Below are 16431 nucleotides of genomic sequence, written 5' to 3'. Positions count from 1 at the left end.
TAATGATTAGTAAATGGTTTATAAGGACCTATATTAATGATCAGAGTAAAGATTAATAAATGATAAATAAACTATTTACTAATCCATTATAAATGCTTTATTATGTGGAGTTATTAAAAAGTGCTACCGGAATTTGACTATGAGCTTTCAATTGGATTAGAATATCTACAGAGAGAGTGCCTGAAGATTATGTGCTGAAACAATGTTTGAAGTGCGAAATATAGATGATGCAGATTAAATGTATTCACTCATCCATTCAGTATTCATTTGAAATATGTGCTGAGTGAGTAATGCAGTTTTAATGTCATGCCACACTAATATCATAATTCACGTAAAGAAATTGGTACACAGGACCCAGACTACAATAATGGTGGTTTAATCACTTTGAGTTCATGAAGGCTGAAACTAATCAACTGTGCGCATTACCTCTCTCTCACTCTCCCTCTCCTCTGCCTCCCTCTCTCTCGCAGGCTGCCTGCTTCGCTGGAATAGGCTTCCTGTTTATGGTAATGAGCCTCAGCTTTATCCTCATTGATTGGACGTCGGGGAGTAGCAAAGCCAGCAGCGGTCATTAGGCTCCTTCTATAAGTCTTCTGTTTTTATATTGTAAATCTAGACCTGTATTGTATTTTCTCTGTGTTGTCATGGATCATATTTAGTAGAAGATGCACTATCTCTTCCTCCAGAATGAGTGGGCCATAGTGTCTAGAGATGGGGAATTCAATCTTCTGGAGGTTTCTGCTCCTCGTTGGACTGCTTCTCACTCAAGGTCCATGGAATTGTAGCCCCAGCCAAACTGTGTATAGAGGGAAAGGCCAACATACTTTCCTGGGGAAGACGATAGTGCATTAGAAAGAAATGGAAAGTCATGCTGGCTTGCTGAATCTGCCACCACCTCCCATTCCAGGCCTGCCCTCCAGACCAGACCCATAATCTATTACCCTATAAACGTGTAATCTGTCAATCACAGCAAGAATCTAACTGCCACACTCCAGTCTAGATAACCACATAGCTTTCAGTAGGGGAGAAGAAGACAGAACAGATCGTTGGAGGCTGGGCAGTTCTTTCATATTTGTAGGCCAAGTCTACTGTGTTAAGTTATTGATGTAGTTAGGTCATGGCAATATTCGGTACAATAGCTGAGGGAATGTGGCATTAAATGCTATTGGACAGAGGCAGAGCGGTGGTTACTGTGGCAACGTCCAGTGACCCGTGCTGGTGTTGTCACCCCGGTGGCCAGATGCCATCCTTAATCTACACGCTCGGCTTCATTCCTCACAGATATCAGAGGATGGAACCATGCAACTGATATGCAACTGTACAGTGTGTGCAGTCTTATGACTCTACCATTACAATACAGTATGATATATATACAGTATCAGTCAAAAGTATGGACACACCTACTCATTCAAGGGTTTTATTCATTTGTACTATTTTCTACATTGTAGAATAATAGTGAAGACATCAAAACGATGAAATAACACATATGGAGTCATGTCGTAGACGAAAACGTGTTAAACAAATCAAAATATATTTGAGATTCTTCAAAGTAGCCACCCTTTGCCTTGATGACAGCTTTGCACATTCTCTCAACCAGCTTCACCTGGAATGCTTTTCCAACAGGAGTTCCAACATATGCTGAGCACTTGTTGGCTACTTTTCCTTCACTCTTCACCAACTCATCCCAAACCATCTCAATTAGTTTGAGGTCAGGTGATTGTGGAGTCCAGATCATCTGATGCAGCACTCCATTACTCTTCTTCTTGGTCAAATAGCCCTTACAGACTGGAGGTGTGGTGGGTCATCGGGTGGCAGGTAGCCTAATGGTTAGAGAGTTGGACTTGTAACCGAAAGGTTGCACGATCGAATCCCTGAGCTGACAAGGTAAAAATCTGTCGTTCTCCCCCTGAACAAGGCAGTTAACCCACTGTTCCTAGGCCGTCATTGAAAATAAGGATTTGGTCTTAAAACCTGTTACGGCTTGACGTTCCGTTAGCGGAAAATTGCAGAGCGCGAAATTCAGAATAAATTATTAGAAATATTTGACTTTCATAAAATCACTAGTGTAATACACCAAATTAAATCTTAACTTCTTGTTAATCCAGCCACCATGACAGATTTCAAAAAGGCTTTACGGCGAAAGCAAACCATGCGATTATCTGAGGACAGCACCCCATCATACAAACACGTGAAATCGTATTTCAACCAAGCATGTGCGACACGAAATTCAGAAATCACGATATAATTCATGCCTTACCTTTGAAGATCTTCTTCTGTCGGCACTCCAATATGTCCCAGAAACATCACAAATGGTTCTTTTGTTCGATAAACTCTGTTTACATATCCCCAAAATGTCAATTTATTTGGCACGTTTGAATCAGAAATACACTGGTTCCAACTCGCACAACATGACTACAAATTATCTAATAAGTTACCTGTAAACTTGGTCCAAACATTAAACAATGAATCCAACTTTAGGTATACTAAAACGTAAATAATTGATACAATTTAAGATGGAATATACTGTGTTCAATAGCAGATAAAATCAACGTGGAGCACGCAACAAACAAAAGAGTACACTTGGCTTGACATACAGAAAGGAAAGGGCTACTTCTTGATTTCTCTAAGGAAAAATATCACCCAATTACTAAAGACTGTTGACATCTAGTGGAAGCCATAGGAACTGCAACCAGGTGGCTCATAAATCTAGTTCCCCATAGAAAACTAATAGAAAACACAGTCACCTCAATTTCTTTTTTCCTGGATGGTTTGCTCTCGGGGTTTCGCCTGCCAAATAAGTTCTGTTATACTCACAGACATAATTGTAACCGTGTTTGAAACTTTAGAGTGTTTTCCATCCAAATCTACCAATTATATGCATATCCTAGCTTCTGGGCCTGAGTAGCAGGCAGTTTACGTTGGTCACGCTTTTCATCCGGAAGTGAAAATACTGCCCCCTATCCCAAATAGGTTTTAACTGACTTGCCTAGTTAAATAAAGGGAAGGAAAAGGTTGTCCTGTTGAAAATGATAGTCAAACTAAGTGCAAACCAGATGTGATGGTGTATCGCTGCAGAATGCTGTGGTAGCCATGCTGGTTAAGTGTCCCTTGAATTCTAAATAAATCACAGATAGTGTCACCATGCTTCATGCTTCATTTGGGAACCACATGCGTTCATCTACTCAGTGTCTCACAAAGACACGGCAGTTGGAACAAAAAATCTCAAATTTGGACTCATCAGACAGATCCACTGGTCCATTGCTCGTGTTTCTTGGCCCAAGCAAGTTTTTTTTTTTATTGGTGTCCTTTAGTAGTGTTGTTTTTGCAGCAATTCGACCATGAAGGTCTGATTCAAGTAGTCTCCTCTGAACAGTTGATGTTGAGATGTGTCTGTTACTTGAACTCTGTGAAGCATTTATTTGGGCTGCAATCTGAGGTGCAGTTAACTCTAATGAACTTATCCTCTGGGTCTTCCTTTCCTGTGGTGGTCCTCATGACAGACAGTTTCATCATAGCGCTTGTTGGTTTTTGTGACTGCACTTGAAGAAACTTTCAAAGTTCTTGACATTTTCGGCATTGACTGACCTTCATGTCTTAAAGTAATAATGGACTGTCGTTTCTCTTTGCTTTTTTGAGGGGTTCTTGTCATAATATGGACTTGGTCTTTAACCAAATAGTGCTATCTTCTGTATACCACCCCTACCTTGTCACAACACAACTGATTGGCTCAAACGCATTAAGAAGGAAAGAAATTCCACAAATGAACTTTTAACAAGGCGCACCTGTTAATTGAGAGAATGCCAAGAGTGTGAAAAGCTGTCATCAAGGCAAAGGGTGGCGACTTTGAAGAATTTCAAATCTCCAATATACCTCCAATATATATCTTTAACATGTTTTTGTTTACTACATGATTCCATATGTGCTATTTCATAGTTTTGATGTCTTCACTATTATTCTACAATGTAGAAAATAGTAAAAATAAAGAAAAATCCTGGGATGAGTAGGTGTGTCCAAACTTTTGACTGGTACTATATATACAGATATATATATATATTTTTTTTTCCATTATTTTTTTGATAAAGAAAGATTGGGTATGGACTTTTCAGTCTATCCTCAGCAACAGTATTAAGGCTAGCATTTCACATTGGTGTGTCTCTTCGATATGTGCAATGAACTATATCAGAATAGCTTTTTCATGATTCGAGGAGCAGCTCTGATGTCTAAAATGGAAGGAAAGCCTGGCTATGAGCTGCCTCCTCAGTATGAGAGTCTATTATCGAGGTGTTGGAGGTGGAGGGTACTGTTAACCTCATCCGGGATCAGTGGGGGTGTATATCTCTGCATCGTCATGTTTTGATATTGAGATGGCTCACTGATCTAGGACCAGTGTTCTAAGTGTAAGAGGAGGCTCTCTACCCAGGTTTGTTGATATGCTGTTTCTGAACATTTACTAAGAGTAATCAGAGATAAACAAAACAAAAAAAATTAAAAACTCACAGGGTCAATTCATTACGTGGAGAATCAAGGATGGCGTGTGTAAATATAGTTATTTCCAGGACAAGCCCATTTTTGAGCTTGGTCCCTAACTAAAGATTAGTCTAGTGACATGGTGCCATGATGAGAACACAATGTGGTGTCAATGTCTCTCTAACATCCCTGCAAAGTAGGTGGTTAGTTATAGCACTGTCAGCTGATAAGCACAACTTTTTCCGATAGCCAATTAATCAATTGACATGCAAACAATTTATTTGTAAGATACTCATACATTTTATAGATCTGATTTTAACGGACTACCATTTGTAATAACCATCTATGAACATGTGTCTAAATCCTAAGTAAGTTATATAATCCTGTGTATGTTACGTTACAAAAATATATGTATTTACGGTCTAACATGGTACAAGGATGTTTCCTCCAACTACTTGAAGCTCTTTCTCTCCTGTTCGGTGTCTGCATAGTGCTCAGCAGTCCTGCAATGATTTAAGTGTGAACATGGTGTGTGAACATGGTGTATGTCTGTTCATCTGCTTCAATATGGAAAGAACACAACTGTGTACAGTGGATGTACTGTGAGGATTGTAAGTGTGTCCATGTTGTTGAAATGAAGCATGGATGTATTGTATTTGAATTGTGGTTACTTATACACTATATTGTATTGTGAAACAATCAAGGGATTCATTAACCATAAGTGTAACTGAAGTGTTGATCTCTTATCATTATGCAGTATTTAATGAGTATGTAAGATTTAAAAGCCTGACTAAACCTTTCATAATTTCAGACTAGAGTGTTGTCAGGTATGAGTGGCATATTATTTCTGGTCAGTTTTTTAAACATCCCTGTCTGCCAACTCCTTGTGTTGAGCAGGTTTGATAGATCAGGTGAAATGTCCCTTGTCTCTCTCTGTTGTTTTGCTTGTGATGAAGTTGCAGATTCAACATTACATACAGTGAGTGCTGTAATATTGTACACAAGTATTGTATCATTGTTCTGTCAAACCTAGATGTGAGGGCAAAAAAAGTCCTCTCTCAATCAATCATTGATCAACTCTTCCTCAGAGAATGATGACCATTCTGCATGTTCCAGTATATAGAAAGACTGGTCAGTATCAGCCAGCTCAGCTCAGCTCAGCTCTGCTCTCTCTGTCTATTAGTCATTTATGTCATAGCTTAACAGATGATTATGTTTCCATTTAGATAAAAATCCATGTTTAAAGTCATGAACAACATGTTTGTGTTATTCTGATGCCATATACAACTGTTACTGGTATATTATTCTGGACTAGTAACCGAAAGGTTGTACCGAAAGGTTGTAAGATCGAATCTCCGAGCTGACAAGGTAAAAATCTGTCATTCTGCCCCTGAAGAGGGCAGTTAACCCACTGTTTCTAGGCTGTCATTGAAAATAAGAATTTGTTCTTAACTGACTTGCCTAGTTAAATAAAAAATACAAAAATCTGTGACATACAGTATCAGCCCTTATAAATATAATTTATTAGCACCAGGGGGCGACATTGTAAAAGTGGCTGATCTGATACCTTGACGAGTCTGGTAACTTGCTCCATACAGTATCAAACTCTCATTTCCTTGTGTGATTTAATGAAATTGGTATATGAGTTTATAACAACTTTAATGAAATATTATAAATAATGTATATAAATGTAAACCCTTTTCATTCAATATGCATATCTAGTTTGCATAATGTAAATAGCAGGTACAGTTTTAGTTTGATAATTAAAAAGATAAATGTAATCATTTTAAAGTGCTTTTAAACCTATTTGCCCTTCCTTTTATGTCTTTATTTTCTTGTATATCAATATATTTGAATACATTGCTGGCAGTAATTGTACTGTAAACAATGTTGCAATAAAAATAATAAAATAACATTATACTTTGGGATTTTTCATCATCATGATTTTGGAACTTCTAAATAGGTCCTATTGCACCAAATACAGTGGGGCAAAAAAAGTATTTAGTCAGCCACCAATTGTGCAAGTTCTCCCACTTAAAAAGATGAGAGAGGCTTGTAATTTTCATCATAGGTACACTTCAACTATGACAGACAAAATGAGAAAAAAAATCCTGAAAATCACATTGTAGAATTTTTAATGAAATTATTTGCAAATTATGGTGGAAAATAAGTATTTGGTCACCTACAAACAAGCAAGATTTCTGGCTCTCACAGACCTGTTACTTCTTCTTTAAGAGGCTCCTCTGTCCTCCACTCGTTACCTGTATTAATGGCCCCTGTTTGAACTTGTTATCAGTATAAAAGACACCTGTCCACAACCTCAAACAGTCACACTCCAAACTCCACTATGGCCAAGACCAAAGAGCTGTCAAAGGACACCAGAAACAAAATTGTAGACCTGCACCAGGCTGGGAAGACTGAATCTGCAATAGGTAAGCAGCTTGGTTTGAAGAAATCAACTGTGGGAGCAATGATTATGAAATGGAAGACATACAAGACCACTGATAATCTCCCTCGATCTGGGGCTCCATGCAAGATCTCACCCCGTGGGGTCAAAATGATCACAAGAACAGTGAGCAAAAATCCCAGAACCACACGGGGGGAGCTAGTGAATGACCTGCAGAGAGCTGGGACCAAAGTAACAAAGCCTACCATCAGTAACACACTACGCCGCCAGGGACTCAAATCCTGCAGTGCCAGACGTGTCCCCCTGTTTAAGCCAGTACATGTCCAGGCCCGTCTGAAGTTTGCTAGAGAGCATTTGGATGATCCAGAAGAAGATTGGGAGAATGTCATATGGTCAGATGAAACCAAAATATAACTTTTTGGTAAAAACTCAACTCGTCGTGTTTGGAGGACAAAGAATGCTGAGTTGCATCCGAAGAACACCATACCTACTGTGAAGTATGGGGGTGGAAACATCATGCTTTGGGGATGTTTTTCTGCAAAGGGACCAGGACGACTGATCCATGTAAAGGAAAGAATAAATGGGGCCATGTATCATGAGATTTTGAGTGAAAACCTCCTTCCATCAACAAGGGCATTGAAGATGAAACGTGGCTGGGTCTTTCAGCATGACAATGATCCCAAACACACCGCCGCCGGGCAACGAAAGAGTGGCTTCGTAAGAAGCATTTCAAGGTCCTGGAGTGGCCTAGCCAGTCTCCAGATCTCAACCCCATAGAAAATCTTTGGAGGGAGTTGAAAGTCTGTGTTGCCCAGCAACAGCCCCAAAACATCACTGCTCTAGAGGAGATCTGCATGGAGGAATGGGCCAAAATACCAGCAACAGTGTGTGAAAATCTTGTGTTATATACCCAACAAAGGGTATATAACAGTATTGAGATAAACTTTTGTTATTGACCAAATACTTATTTTCCACCATAATTTGCAAATAAATTCATTAAAAATCCAACAATGTTATTTTCTGGATTTCTTTTCTAATTTTTTCTCATTTTGTCAGTCATAGTTGAAGTGTACCTATGATGAAAATTACAGGCCTCTCTCATCGTTTTAAGTGGGAGAACTTGCACAATTTGTGACTGACTAAATACTTTTTTGCCCCACTGTATGTCCCTTTCGATGGCACTATGTACTAAATAAACCTATAATAAACATATTTCTTCATACCATGGAAGAAAATAAGTTAACAGTTGATGTTCATCAAACAGACACACAAATCACACACATTCTGTCCCATCGCCTCTATTTTAAGCAGTGCTGTTTACTTCTCCCAGGCAGATTGCTCACTGAAGTATGATGATGATGTGTTTATGTTCATGTGAAAATGCACGCTGGCCTTAACTGACACTGTATAGTTGCCAATGGTGACAATGAATCACTAGGTTTCAACAGATCACTAACTTGTCAAAACCCCTCCATCAATCAACAAACACTTATTTTATACTTCAATATTGGAACAGAATATCGGAACAGTGTATTGGTGTTGAGAAGCTATACGAATTCATGGATTTTAAAACAAGATTAGTCTATCCAGGCTGTGTCACATTAGGCTGTGATTGGGTGTCCAATTGGCAGCGCACAATTGGCCCAGTGTCGTCCGGGTTTGGCCGGGGTAGGCCGCCATTGTAAGTAAGAATTTGTTCTTAACTTACTTGCAGAGTTAATAGGTTTTGTTCCATTCAGATGGCATTTTACAAAGAGAGTATCATTTTGAACTACACTTTTTGTTTTAAGATTGGCTTGGCAGGGAAACAATTAAAGTACATTTCGACAAAGCAAAAAATAGCCCTGTTGTAATGAGCCATCATCAGACAGTGAAAGATCATTCTGCCCAAGATGTGGACACATTTGATACAAGTGTGTTTCTTTTATACTGTCTATTATGAATAAGTTCATTTCATTACTCCTCCAGCAATTGTCAATACCGAAATGTAATTAACTTTGAAAAGGGGCCTTGGGGATTAATGAGTGTAGGCTGCTGTGCTTAAGCTGAAGTGGTATGTCTTCTGTGCTGACAACAAGCTAACACAGCTACTCTGCTCAAGAGAGCTCATCAACTGGAATATTTGTCAGTCAAATATGGTTCACTAACATTCAGATACAGTCCCTGCCATATCAGTTGGCTGTGAGGAAATGACCAGTAGGCATACTACCACAGAGTATACAGTCTAATTTATCTGATCTTAATAGCTGACATTCAGTGTCTTGAGGTTTTGAGCTCTGATTCAATGATTAAGATAAATAATGCATCCTGAGTCAATTAATGAAAATGGTTAGTATTTGGAATGTATGTTTTCATTCTGATCATACAGACTTGTGTGCACACCCAAGACCACAAGGGGACACCCAAGAGCCATAAGTGAGATGCTTACAAACTCTGCATACCGTAAAACATAAATGAAACATAGTCGTCCGTCCCTTTGGCGTGCCATTGGCACATATTTCCACAAATAAACAGCTGTTTCAAATAAACATCAGGTCTAAATAAATTGTTTACGAGTGAAGTAAGGGTAAGTAATCCTTCTCACCCCCCTTCTCCCCCCCCTTCTCCCCCCCCCCTTCTCCCCCAACAAGATTTAGATGCAAGTGGCTGTTCCACTGGGTGTCATAGGTGTTTGCACCAATTTGTAAGTCGCTCTGGATAAGAGCGTCTGCTAAATGACTTAAATGTAAATGTAAAATGTAACTTCAGTGAGTACAGATTACAGATTACGCAAAAGAAGATTGCGGAGAGCAACATCATTGCCATGGATGAGACAGCTGTGTGGTTTGACATGGTCAGCTCAACTAGGTGGTGATACAAGGTGCAAGAAGTGAGAGAATGGACCTAATCATGTTTAAACTGGTCACAATAAACAGTGTGGTAGTCTTTTCAACATTTTATTGAGCAGAAGCTGTGTGCATTAAGGAAATAGACACCTGGCTCAAATAGAAAAATGTCTATAATAAGCACCGGTTGTGTTCAGTGATTGAAGCAAATAAACACCCCAGCTACTAATTTAAGTTTTATGGCACTGAATTTAGAGCTTTGACTAAACAAATACAGTAGAGTAATTTATTCTATATCTATTATCAACTGTTAAACAATCAGAGCAATGTTGACAGGTCTCTTAAGATGATGAGTTAGTCTTGTAACAAGCTTAAAATAAATACAAGTAAAAACTCCAAAAAATAAAACTAGATAGACCTAAAGATGTGCATCTAGTTGTAAAGCCTGGAATCACTAGTTTTATTTAATTTCCCCTACAACAATGAATTATGTTTTCAAGACGAAATAGAGTCCTGTAAGCAATTTTCACTCTAATGAAATTGACCTTATCCTATTCATTGCAATGAGAAAAATGTAATCTGATTTTTGCTAAACTAAATTAGATAACTCAAACTTAGAGTTAATGAGATATCAAATGAAAATGCTCTCAGTGTAACGGTTCTCCTCGTCATCTGAGGAAGAGTAGTCAAGATCGGTCAGAACGTGACACTCAGTCACTCACCAGTCAAAAGTTTGGACATACCTATTCATTCAAGGGTTTTACTTTATTTTTTACAACTTTCTGCATTGTAGAATAATAGTGAAGATATCAAAACTATGAGATAACACATGGGGAATCATGTAGTAACCAAAAAAGTGTTAAACAAATAAAAATATATTTTAGATTCTTCAAAGAAGCCACCCTTTGCCTTGATGACAGCTTTGCTCACTCTTGGCATTCTGTCAACCAGCTTCATGAGGAATGATTTTCCAACACTCTTGAAGGAGTTTCCACATATGCTGAGCACTTGTTGGCTGCTTTTCCTTAATTCTGCGGTCCAACTCATCCCAAACCAACTCAATTGGGTTTAGGTCGGGTGATAGTGGAGACCAGGTTATCTGATGCAGCACTCCATCACCCTCCTTCTTGGTCAAATAGCCCTTACACAGCCTGGAGGTGTGTTTTGGGTTATTGTCTTGTTGAAAAACAAATTAGGCGCAAACCAGAATGCTGTGGTAGCCATGCTGGTTAAGTTTCCCTTGAATTCTAAATAAACCACAGACAGTGTCACCAGCAAAGTACCCGCACACCATCACACCTCCTCCTCCATGCTTCATGTGGGAACCACATATGCAGAGACCATCCATTCATCTACTCAGTGTCTCACAAAGACACGGCGGTTGGAACCAAAAATCTCAAATTTGGACTCATCAGACCAAAGGACAGATTTTCACCGGTCTAATGTCCATTGCTCATGTTTCTTGGCCCAAGCAAGTATTTTCTTCTTATTGGTGTCCTTTAGTAGTGTTTTTTTTGCAGCAATTCGACCATGAAGGTCTGAACAGTTGATGTTGAGATGTGTCTGTTACTTGAACTCTGTGAAGCATTTATTTGGGCTGCAATCTGAGTTGCAGTTAACTCTAATGAACTTATCCTCTACAGCAGAGGTTAATCTGGGGCTTCCTTTACTGTGGTGGTCCTCAAGAGAGCCAGTTTCATCATAGCGCTTGTTGGTTTTTGTGACTGCACTTGAGGAAACTGTCAAAGTTCTTGAAATTTTCAGGATTGACTGACCTTCATGTCTTAACGTAATGATGGACTGTCGTTTCCCTTTGCTTATTTGAGCTGTTCTTGCCATAATACGGACTTGGTCTTTTACCAAATAGGGCTATCTTCTGTATACCACCCATACTTTGTCACAACACAACTGATTGGCTCAAACGCATTAAGAAGGAATGCATTCCAGGTGACTACCTCATGAAGCTGGTTGAGAGAATGCCAAGAATGTGCAAAGCTGTCATCAAGGCAAAGGGTGGTTACTTTGAAAAATCTCAAATACATTTTGACTTGTTTGACAATTTGTTGGTTACTACATGATTCCATATGTGTTATTTCATAGTTTTAATGTCTTCCCTATTATTCTACAATGTAGAAAATAGTAAAAAAAAAAAAAAAACCTGGAATGAGTAGGTGTTCAAACTTTTGACTGGGACTGTATCTCTCATTGAACATGACAGCAGTATGGCGCTGACAGATGGTCACCTCACTTCGAGTTCTTAGAAAACAATGCAGTATTTCTTAAAAATCAATTATTTCTTACATTGTTACCACAGGAAATCTTAAGTCTTATTACATACAGCCGGGAAGAACTATTACATATAAGAGCAACGTCAACTTACCATCATTACGACCAGGAATACGACTTTCCCGAAACGGATCCTCTGTTCGGTTCACCACCCAGGACAATTGCGCTAATTCTAGTTGGCGATCCAAAACAACGATGCCGCAGAAGGAGCAGACAAAGCGACCGCCTGGCCAGGCACGTGCACATCGCACACGCTCCCGAGTATACTACTAGCCAATGTCCAGTCTCTTGACAACAAGTTAGACAAAATTTTTGCAAGTGTTGCATTCCAGAGAGACATCAGAGATTGTAACATTCTCTGTTTCACGAAACATGGCTCTCTCGGGATATGTTCGGAATCGGATCAGCCACCGGGCTTCTCCATGCATTGCGCCAACAGAGATAAACACCTCTCTGGGAAAAGGAAGGGCGGGGGTGTATGCTTTATGATTAACGACTCATAGTGTAATTATAACAACATACAGAAACTCAAGTCCTTCTGCTCACCTGACCTAGAATTCCTTACAATCAAGTGCTGGCCATTTTACCTACCATGAGAATTCTCATCAGTTATAGTCACAGCTGTGTACATTCCACATCAAGCAGACACCAAGATGGCCATTAAGGAACTTCACTGGACTATATGCAAACTGTAAACCATACATCCTGATGCTGCATTTATTATAGCTGGGGATTTTATCAAAGCAAATTTGAGAACAAGTCTACCTAAATTCTTTCAGCATATTGATTGCGCTACGCGCATGCGCAATAGCCTCGACCACTGCTACTCTAACGTCCGCGATACATACAAAGCCCATCCTCCCGTCGGCAAATCTGACCATGACACCATCTTGCTCCTTCCGTCTTGCTCCTTCCGCAAAAACTCAAACAGGATGTACCAGTGACGAGAACCATTCAACGCTGGTCCGACCAATCGGAAGCCATGCTTCAAGATTGTTTTGATCACGTAGACTGGAATATGTTCCGGTCATTCACAGAGAACAACATTGACCTTTACACTGACTCAAAGAGTGCGTTTATAAAGAAGTGCATTGGAGATGTTGTACCCACTGTGACTATTAAAACCTACCCTAACCAGAAACTGTGGATGAATGGTGGCATTTGCGCAAAACTGAAAACGTGATCCACCGCATTTAACCATGGAAAGTGGTATGGAAATATGTCTGTATATAAACAGTGTAGCTATTCTCCACAAGGCAATCAAACTAGCGAAATGCCAGTACAGGGACAAGGTGGAGTCGCAATTCTCAACGACCCAGACACAAGACATATGTGGCAGGGTCTACAGGAAATCACGGACTACAAAAAGAAATCCAGCCACGTCACGGACACCAAAGTCAAGCTTTAAGACAAACTAAACACCTTCTTTGCCCGCTTTGAGGATAATACAGTGCCACTGTCACTGCCTGCTAAGGACTGCACCCCTCCGCCTCTCCTTCTGCATGGCTGATGTGAGGAAAACATTTAAACGTGTAAACCCTCGCAAGGCAGCTGGCCCAGACGGCATCCCTAGCCACGTCCTCAGAGCATGCACAGACCAGCTGGCTGGTGTGTTTACGGACATGTTCAATCGCTCCCTATCCCAATCTGTTGTCCCCACATGCTTCAAGATGGCTACCATTGTTCCTGTACCCAAGAAGACAAACATAACTGAACTAACCGCCCCATAGCACTCACTTCTGTCATGAAGTGCTTCGAGAGACTAGTCAAGGATCAATTCACCTCCACCTTACAGGCAACCCTAGACCCACTTCAGTTTGCATACCGCCCCAACAGGTCCACAGACGACGCAATCGCCATCACACTGCACACTGCCCTATCCCATCTGGACAAGAGGAATACCTACTGTCATGACATTGGCCTGGGGGTGGGTTTATGACAGTCATAAATACCTCTTCCCCCCTTTTTCATCTCTATACCCTACTGATGTTACATTTTCAAACCCCTTGGTTAACATAGAGATTCTGGGAACATCAGAAGGTGGGAGGAAATGAACTATATTCTGGTAATTCGACCAATTGAACATATGCGGTGGTACTTAATGAATATGATGTCAGTTCGGTTGTAATCTGAGACATTCTCATCAATGATAAGATGACATAAACTCTACAGTGGAAAGTCTACACATCAGAGTTATCGGATTCACATGGAATTGTTGTTCAATTTAAATGTTTGAATATGAAATTATTTGTGATGGAATTAAATGTCATTTTAGCTTCTAAAATGTGATAATTGGGTTTTCATAAGGTTAGGGCTCTGCTCAATCAGTGGCCCGCCCCTGTGAAGAGTCATGGGTTATAATACTTTTCAGACACACCCTTCTCGCTCCACTATATAAAGCCTTGATGAAAATGTAACCTCCTGTTCCGAGAAGATGTGAGGACGACGGTCTGATGTCAGAATGGTTCAGATAATAACTACAGAACGAAGCCAACATCAGCGTGAGTTTTGGTTGCGAATGATATGAACTTTGAACTCTTATTCACTACAGAAGTGATACCTCCTAGCCGTTGAGTTAGCAACAGCAGCTGCAAACGAGGGTTAGGAAGGAACAGACAGAGTATCCCGTCTATCACATAATGACGTTACTACAACGTATCCAATTGACCACCAGAGACATTCTTCAAAGGACTGGGTTTTGCAACACGGCCTTCAATCTATCACCAACCTACTGAAGGGCTGCTCAGAGTAAATATTTATTGCATTTTCCTTTTCCAAATGGGCGGTAATTTAGAATGAATAAGATACTGTATTTACGATAGCACAGTTTCTTCCTTTGTTCCTCAGTCTTCCCCCTCTTTTACTCAAACCCAGACCCTTTTCTTTTGTGTAACAAGCTGTCATATCTGTTCCGCCCGCCAGGGACTTTTTCCTTTATGACGTAATTTGTAATCAAGTTATGATTAATTATGTGTATGTGTAATTCTGTGTGATTAGTTAGGTATTCAGTAAATAAATAATTAAACCCAATTTTGTATTGCTAATTCAACTTGTTAGCCAGGGTTCGTGAAGATAACCAAGAATTTAAAACTTTCAGATGAGACTGAATTAAGATGACGATTAATATTGAAGTAAAATATTACTAGGTCTTTAAGAGTTTATTCGGAAGATAACAGCTCTATAAATATTATTTTGTGGTGCCCCAACTCTCTAGTTAATGACATTTACATGATTAGCTCAATCAGGTGATGTTAATTACGGTGAAATAATTTTATAGAATAGCATGTCATATCACTTAATCCGGCATAGCGAAAGACACGACACCATGTAAGAATGCTGTTCATTGACGACAGCTCACCATTCAACACCATAGTACCCTCCAAGCTCATCATCAAGCTGAAGGCCCTGGGTCTCAACCCCTTCCTGTGCAATTGGGTCCTGGACTTTCTGACTGGCCATCCCCAGGTGGTGAAGGTAGGAAACAATATCTCCATTTCGCTGACTCTCAACAATACCCCACAATGGTGCGTGCTCAGCCCCCCCTGTTCACCCAGGACTGCGTAGCCATGTCCTCCTCCAACGTGTGCAGACGAAACAACAGTAGTGGGCTTGATTACCAACAATAACGAGACAGCCGAAAGGGAGGAGGTGAGGGCACTCGGAGTGTGGTGTCAGGAAAACAACCTCTCACTCAACGTCAACAAAACAAAGGAGATGATCGTGGACTTCATGAAATAGCAGAGGGAGCACCCCCCTATCCACATCGACGGGACAGCAGTGGAGAAGGTGGAAAGTTTTAAGTTCCTCAGCGTACACATCACAGACAAACTGAAATGGTCCACTCACACAGACAGTGTGGTGAAGAAGGAGGAACAGCGCCTATTCAACCTCAGGAGGCTGAATAAATTTGGCTTGTCACCAAAACCCTGACAAAACTTTACCATATCACATCAACGCCCTCAACCGCAAGGCTCTCCAGAGGGTGGTGCGGTCTACACAACGCATCACCGGGGCCAAACTACCTGCCCTCCATGACACCTACAGCACCTGATGTCACAGGAAGGCCAAAAAGATCATCAAGGACATCAACCACCTGAGCCACTGCCTGTTCACACCGCTACCACCCAGAAGGCGAAGTCAGTACAGGTGCATCAAACCTGGGACCAAGAGACTGAAAAAAAGCTTCTATCTCAAGGCCATCAGACTGCTAAACAGCAATCACTAACTCAGAGAGGCTGCTGCCCACATTGAGACCCAGTCACTGGCCACTTTAATAATTTGATAACTAGTCACTTTATACAATGCACTCTAAATAATGTCACTTTAATAATGTTTACATATCTTACATTACTCATATCACATGTATATACTGTATGTTATACCATCTATTGCACCTTACCTATGCCGCTCAGCCATTGCTCATCCATATACTTACATGTACATATT

General features: G+C 40.2%; 1 protein-coding gene across 2 annotated transcripts in view; it reads left to right on the top strand.

The window, feature by feature from the left end:
• LOC118388606 (sodium-coupled neutral amino acid transporter 3-like) overlaps positions 1-6392 on the top strand; it is a 75402-nt gene extending 69010 nt beyond the window's left edge. For both annotated transcript variants that reach the window (XM_035777829.2, XM_035777830.2), the window contains one exon: positions 471-6392. In XM_035777829.2, coding sequence (XP_035633722.1) covers positions 471-575 — 105 coding nt within the window. In that variant the 3' untranslated portion in view covers positions 576-6392. The remainder of the gene's footprint in view (positions 1-470) is intronic.
• Positions 6393-16431: the final 10039 nt, after the last annotated feature.

The sequence above is a fragment of the Oncorhynchus keta genome, chromosome 10, assembly GCF_023373465.1.
Source record: "Oncorhynchus keta strain PuntledgeMale-10-30-2019 chromosome 10, Oket_V2, whole genome shotgun sequence".
Lineage (NCBI taxonomy): Eukaryota > Metazoa > Chordata > Actinopteri > Salmoniformes > Salmonidae > Oncorhynchus > Oncorhynchus keta.
The sequence above is the reverse complement of the archived record's forward strand: the minus strand, read 5'-3'. Positions and strand labels throughout refer to the sequence as shown.